Source organism: Hoplias malabaricus, chromosome 6, assembly GCF_029633855.1.
Source record: "Hoplias malabaricus isolate fHopMal1 chromosome 6, fHopMal1.hap1, whole genome shotgun sequence".
Taxonomy (NCBI): domain Eukaryota; kingdom Metazoa; phylum Chordata; class Actinopteri; order Characiformes; family Erythrinidae; genus Hoplias; species Hoplias malabaricus.
In genome coordinates this window covers 46,027,778-46,035,277 of record NC_089805.1, presented here as the reverse complement: position 1 = coordinate 46,035,277, position 7,500 = coordinate 46,027,778, and the positions used below count along the sequence as shown (strand labels likewise).

Below are 7,500 nucleotides of genomic sequence, written 5' to 3'. Positions count from 1 at the left end.
CAGTGGAACAGTGTGTTGGGTGTGTTAAAGTGGAACAGTGTGTTGGGTGTGTTAAAGTGGAAGAGTGTGTTGGGTGTGTTAAAGTGGAAGAGTGTGTTGGGTGTGTTACAGTGTGTTGGATGTGTTACAGTGGAACAGTGTGTTGGGTGTGTTAAAGTGGAACATTGTGTTGGGTGTGTTACAGTGTGTTGGATGTGTTACAGTGGAAGAGTGTGTTGGGTGTGTTACAGTGTGTTGGGTGTGTTACAGTGTGTTGGATGTGTTACAGTGGAAGAATGTGTTGGGTGTGTTAGTGTGTTGGATGTGTTACAGTGTGTTGGATGTGTTACAGTGGAACAGTGTGTTGGGTGTGTTACAGTGGAACAGTGTGTTGGGTGTGTTAAAGTGGAAGAGTGTGTTGGGTGTGTTAAAGTGGAACAGTGTGTTGGGTGTGTTAAAGTGGAAGAGTGTGTTGGGTGTGTTACAGTGTGTTGGATGTGTTACAGTGGAACAGTGTGTTGGGTGTGTTAAAGTGGAACATTGTGTTGGGTGTGTTACAGTGCGTTGGATGTGTTACAGTGGAAGAGTGTGTTGGGTGTGTTACAGTGTGTTGGGTGTGTTACAGTGGAAGAGTGTGTTGGGTGTGTTACAGTGTGTTGGATGTGTTACAGTGGAACAGTGTGTTGGGTGTGTTACAGTGTGTTGGATGTGTTACAGTGGAAGAGTGTGCTGGCTGTGTTACAGTGTTACAGTGTGTTAAAATGTGTTAGAGTTAGTTGAAAATGAACTGAAAATGAATTTAAAATAACCTTTAAGCCTTTACCTGATTGTTGTCACACGTGTAGCCGTCCAATTTATGAACATTGTGTGGACACTACAAGAAAGGATAATGAAATACTTTGAAAAGGTGTTATCACTCTACCTGTCTCAGGTGTGTTGTGTGTTATTATTGTAAGTGTCTCAGGTGTGTTGTGTGTTATTACTGTACCTGTCTCAAGTTTGTTGTGAGTTATAACTGTACCTGTCTCAGGTGTGTTGTGTGTTATTACTGTAAATGTCTCAGGTGTGTTATGTGTTATTACTGTACCTGTCTCAGTTGTGTTATGGGTTATTACTGTACCTGTCTCAGGTGTGTTATGTGTTATTACTGTAACTGTCTCAGGTGTGTTGTGTGTTATTACTGTACCTGTCTCAGGTGTGTTATGTGTTGTTATTGTAACTGTCTCAGGTGTGTTATGTGTTATTACTGTACCTGTCTCAGGTTTGTTGTGAGTTATTACTGTACCTGTCTCAGGTGTGTTGTGTGTTATTACTCTACCTGTCTCAGGTGTGTTATGTGTTATTATTGTGTCTCAGGTGTGTTGTGTGTTATTACTCTACCTGTCTCAGGTGTGTTATGTGTTATTACTGTACCTGTCTCAGGTGTGTTGTGTGTTATTACTGTACCTGTCTCAAGTGTGTTATGTGTTATTACTGTACCTGTCTCAGGTGTGTTATGTGTTATAACTCTACCTGTCTCAGGTGTGTTATGTGTTATTATTGTGTCTCGGGTGTGTTGTGTGTTATTACTCTACCTGTCTCAGGTGTGTTATGTGTTATTACTCTACCTGTCTCAGGTGTGTTATGTGTTATTATTGTGTCTCGGGTGTGTTGTGTGTTATTACTCTACCTGTCTCAGGTGTGTTATGTGTTATTACTGTACCTGTCTCAGGTGTGTTATGTGTTATTACTCTACCTGTCTCAGGTGTGTTATGTGTTATTACTGTACCTGTCTCAGGTGTGTTATGTGTTATTATTGTGTTTCGGGTGTGTTGTGTGTTATTACTGTACCTGTCTCAGGTGTGTTTTGTGTTATTACTCTACCTGTCTCAGGTGTGTTATGTGTTATTACTGTACCTGTCTCAGGTGTGTTATGTGTTATTACTCTACCTGTCTCAGGTGTGTTATGTGTTATTACTGTACCTGTCCCAGGTGTGTTATGTGTTATTATTGTGTCTCGGGTGTGTTGTGTGTTATTACTGTACCTGTCTCAGGTGTGTTATGTGTTATTACTGTACCTGTCTCAGGTGTGTTATGTGTTATTACTCTACCTGTCTCAGGTGTGTTATGTGTTATTACTGTACCTGTCCCAGGTGTGTTATGTGTTATTATTGTGTCTCTGGTGTGTTGTGTGTTATTACTGTACCTGTCTCAGGTGTGTTATGTGTTAATACTCTACCTGTCTCAGGGATGATTCTAATTTTGTACCTGGCTGGAATCTCCAGTGCAGGATTCTGGGATATCACAGTCATTCACAGCATCTCTACATGTCACTCCTCTCTGTTCATACTGAAGCAGAAGAACAGAAGAACACTGTTCCAGCACTGACTCATTGCAGATGACATTAACATTTCACAGCAGGTAATTACTAAGACATCAAGGAGAATTAATTATCATTAATCTTCTATTGTTTATATCAATTTATTAATTCATAGTTATTATATAACGTTTGCGTGTTATTGAGACTCACCCTGCATTCTCGACAGCACAGACCATTACTGCACATTGCATCATGGGTAAGTGTACATTTCTTACAGCAGGCTCCTCCACTGCGGGCACATTCCTGCACATGAATATTCAAACAAAACAAATCACGCTCCAGTAACTGGCATTGAAACATTAATGCATCTGTTCCATTGGGACGATCCAACTTAGAAAAAATTATAAATAAATCCTGAAGCTTATAGTTTAAATTGACGTAAGCCCTTATCCAGTGTCACAGTGGTTCCGGACCCTACCCAGTATCACTGGGTGCAAGGCGAGAACACACCCTGGAGGGGACACCAGTCCAACACAGGGGAACACATTCACTCACACCTACAAACACTTTTGAGACCTCACTCCTCACAAACAGTGACCCACAGTGGGTCTAGAATTCACATCCCCAGTATATATATATATATATATATATAGTTGAACTTAGTGGCACAGTCATCTGCTATAGTCACAGTTTACACACAGGGTGCACTACTCAGCTGTAAACTCACCACCTGGGAGCCGCAGTCACATTCCTCTCCTGGTTCTACAAAACCATTCCCACATTCTGGAGGATCCAGCAGCTGGAAAAAGGCAGGAAAGGAGATGATGAATAATTTAGAATTCAAAGTAGTACTTTAGAATAAGACAACCCATATGAAGGTTTATAAAGGGCTTAAAAGGGTTAAGAGGGTAAATCTCTTTATGAATAGTTATTCAATATGTTGGTAATAATAAAAGTAATTCGGTTATAACGCATAGATAGAAAGGACACCCTGTTGACTGTGACCTGTTGTTTGCCAAAGAGTGAACCCACATCCATCTTCAGTTAAACCTCTGATCGTGCGGGACACTGACTTACGTTGTCTTCTTAAGTCGATATTAAACTTATTAATTATGAAGGAACCAGGCAGCTTTCTCAACCTAGCGTCTCTCTCTGGCACGAAGAGGCAACTGATTGATGTCCAAGCCCAGTGTAATTCTTAGTCACAACAGCAGGTGGACCTAGTGCGCTTTAATACAGTTACGGTGACGTGGGAATGTAGAGGAAATGGGAATATGGCTTATTAGAAATTCTCCTTTTGGTACCATTTAAAATAAGACTACAATTAAAAATGTTTAGAAATGGTTCAAAATCTGTTTATTACATGGTTAATAAATAGGTTGTAAACTATCATTAATAACCATTTGTAACAAAGAGATAGGAAAGAAGACAGTTACCTCTTGTTTTCTAATTGTGAAAGTGTCAGAACTTACTGAGAATGTCGAGGTAAAGAATAAGCTGAGACCTGAGAATGCGAATGTAGACATTTCTCATGTTAATGTACACCACATTATCACTGATGTATGTGGTAGTTATTTCATAAAATGGTTAAATGTATTAACAAATCCACGCTTGAGCTGAGAGGGTTAACCTTAGTTTCTTGTTATTATATCTCTGTAAATTCTTAAACTGTTAACATAAACCACAATTATGGGTTTCTCTGCCTATGTAATTGTGTACCTGAGTTTGCCATGCGGCTGAACACTGCTAATGCTTATGTTCACTGTTAGTAATTGAGTAGTTGAGTAGCCTCACTAGTCAAGATTATTCAGAGAGTCCTTACTCCCTCACAATCACATTCCCATCACCGCTACATTTGCATTAACACCACATATCCTTCATTACAGCCACAATTTCTCAATGGCATTTTAATTGAGTACCACAGCAATGAGGAATATTTCTGAATTCATCCTTTTCCTTCAGTTTCACTCGTACCTTGTTGGGTTTGTTGAAGAGGCAGCTTCCTCCGCCCTGCAGCAGAAACTGGAGATATTCATCCACACTACAGCGGGAAAACTTTCGAGGGAGATAGTATCTAACACACACACAGATACACACACAGACACACACATCATTGTCAATCTGCAGTGTAGTCAGTGTTACCCCAGTGTGGTCAGTGGATATTTACCCTGTATCCTCCATTATACAGCCCAGCCAAGGGTCAGGACACCGACAGTCACCTGTAAAACACACAGAGAAACATTTTACTCCTAAAATCAGAGGGACAACACAGAGTCAACACAGGGACAACACAGAGTCAACACAGAGTCAATACAGGGACAACACAGAGTCAACACAGGGAAAACACAGAGTCAATACTGGGACAAAACAGAGTCAACACAGGGAAAACACAGAGTCAATACTGGGACAAAACAGAGTCAACACAGGGACAACACAAAGTCAACAGAGGGAAATCAAAGAGTCAATACTGGGACAACACAAAATCAATACTGGGACAACACAAAGTCAACACAGGGAAAACAAAGAGTCAATACTGGGACAACACAAAGTCAATACTGGGACAACACAGAGTCAATAAAGGGACAACACAGAGTCAACACAGGGACAACACAGAGTCAGCACAGGGATAACACAGAGTCAGCACAGGGACAACACAGAGTTAACACAGGGACAACACAGAGTCAACACAGGGACAATACATAGTCAACACAGGGATTACACAGAGTCCACACAAGCACAACACAGAGTCGACAGAGGGACAACACATAGTCAGCACAGGGACAACACAGGTACAACACAAGGACAACACAGAGTCAACACAGGGACAACACAAAGTCAACACAGGGATAACACAATGTCAATACTGGGACAACACAAAGTCAATAGAGGGACAACACAGAGTCAACACAAGGACAACACAGAGTCAGCACAGGGACAACACAGAGTCAGCACAGGGACAACACAGAGTCAACACAGGGACAACACAGAATCAACACAGGGACAATACATAGTCAACACAGGGATTACACAGAGTCTACACAAGCACAACACAGAGTCGACAGAGGGACAACACTTAGTCAGCACAGGGACAACACAGGGACAACACAGAGTCAACACAGGGACAAAACAGAGTCAACACAAGGACAACACATAGTCAACACAGGGATTATACAGAGTCAGCACAGGGACAACAAAGAGTCAACACAGGACAACACAGAGTCAACACACGGATTACACAGAGTCCACAAAGAGTCAACAAAAGGACAACACATAGTCAACACAGGGATTACACAGAGTCAACAGAGGGACAACACAGAGTCAGCACAGGGACAACACAGATTCAACACAGGGACAACACTGGGTTAATATAGGGGTCACACAGAGTCAACACAGGGACAACACAGAGACAACACAGAGTCCACACAGGAACAACACAGAGTCAACACAGGGACAAACAGAGTCAACACAGGGACAACACAGCCAACACATGGACAACACAGGGACAACACAGTCAACACAGGGACAACAAAGAGTCAACACAGGGACAACACAGTCAACACAGTAACAACACAAAGTCAACACAGGGACAACACAGAGTCAACACAGGGGTTACACAGAGTCAGCACAGGGATGATACAGAGTCAACACAGGGACAACACAGAGTCAGCACAGGGACAACAAAGAGTCAACACAAGGACAACAGAGAGTCAAAACAGGGGTTACACAGAGTCAGCACAGGGCCAACAAAAAGTCAACACAAGGACAACACAGAGTCAAAACAGGGATTACACAGAGTCCACACAGAGACAACACAGAGTCAACACAAGGACAACACATAGTCAACACAGGGACAATACATAGTCAACAGAGGGACAACACAGAGTCAACACAGGGACAATACATAGTCAACACAGGGATTACACAGAGTCCACACAAGCACAACACAGAGTCGACAGAGGGACAACACATAGTCAGCACAGGGACAACACAGGTACAACACAAGGACAACACAGAGTCAACACAGGGACAACACAGAGTCAACACAGGGACAACACAGGGAAAACACAGAGTCAATACTGGGACAACACAAAGTCAATACTGGAACAACACAGAGTCAATAGAGGGACAACACAGAGTCAACACAAGGATTACACAGAGTCAGCACAGGGATAATACAGAGTCAACACAGGGACAACACAGAGTCAGCACAGGGACAACAAAGAGTCAACACAAGGACAACACAGAGTCAACACAGGGATTACACAGAGTCCACACATGGACAACACAGAGTCAAAACATGGGTTACACAGAGTCAGCACAGGGAAAACAAAGAGTCAGCACAAGAACAACACAGAGTCAACACAGGGATTACACAGAGTCCACACAGAGACAACACAGAGTCAACAAAAGGACAACATATAGTCAACACAGGGACAACACAGAGTCAACAGAGGGACAACACAGAGTCAGCACAGGGACAACACAGATTCAACACAGGGATTACACAGAGTCAACACAGGGACAACACAGAGTCAACACAGGGACAACACAGAGTCAACACAGGGACAACACAGCCAACACATGGACAACACAGGGACAACACAGTCAACACAGGGACAACAAAGAGTCAACACAGGGACAACACAGTCAACACAGTAACAACACAAAGTCAACACAGGGACAACACAGAGTCAACACAGGGGTTACACAGAGTCAGCACAGGGATGATACAGAGTCAACACAGGGACAACACAGAGTCAGCACAGGGACAACAAAGAGTCAACACAAGGACAACAGAGAGTCAAAACAGGGGTTACACAGAGTCAGCACAGGGCCAACAAAAAGTCAACACAAGGACAACACAGAGTCAAAACAGGGATTACACAGAGTCCACACAGAGACAACACAGAGTCAACACAAGGACAACACATAGTCAACACAGGGACAATACATAGTCAACAGAGGGACAACACAGAGTCAACACAGGGACAATACATAGTCAACACAGGGATTACACAGAGTCCACACAAGCACAACACAGAGTCGACAGAGGGACAACACATAGTCAGCACAGGGACAACACAGGTACAACACAAGGACAACACAGAGTCAACACAGGGACAACACAGAGTCAACACAGGGACAACACAGGGAAAACACAGAGTCAATACTGGGACAACACAAAGTCAATACTGGAACAACACAGAGTCAATAGAGGGACA

At 42.7% G+C, this 7,500-nt stretch overlaps 1 protein-coding gene across 1 annotated transcript in view; it reads right to left on the bottom strand.

Annotated features, from left to right (window-relative positions):
• LOC136699509 (disintegrin and metalloproteinase domain-containing protein 11-like) overlaps positions 1-7,500 on the bottom strand; it is a 31,623-nt gene that overhangs the window by 12,873 nt on the left and 11,250 nt on the right. The window contains exons 14-19 of the mRNA XM_066674276.1: positions 4,446-4,497; positions 4,253-4,352; positions 3,006-3,077; positions 2,489-2,581; positions 2,227-2,307; positions 803-853 (exon numbers count right to left, since the gene is read on the bottom strand). Of these exons, the coding sequence (XP_066530373.1) occupies positions 803-853; positions 2,227-2,307; positions 2,489-2,581; positions 3,006-3,077; positions 4,253-4,352; positions 4,446-4,497 (449 nt within the window). The remainder of the gene's footprint in view (positions 1-802; positions 854-2,226; positions 2,308-2,488; positions 2,582-3,005; positions 3,078-4,252; positions 4,353-4,445; positions 4,498-7,500) is intronic.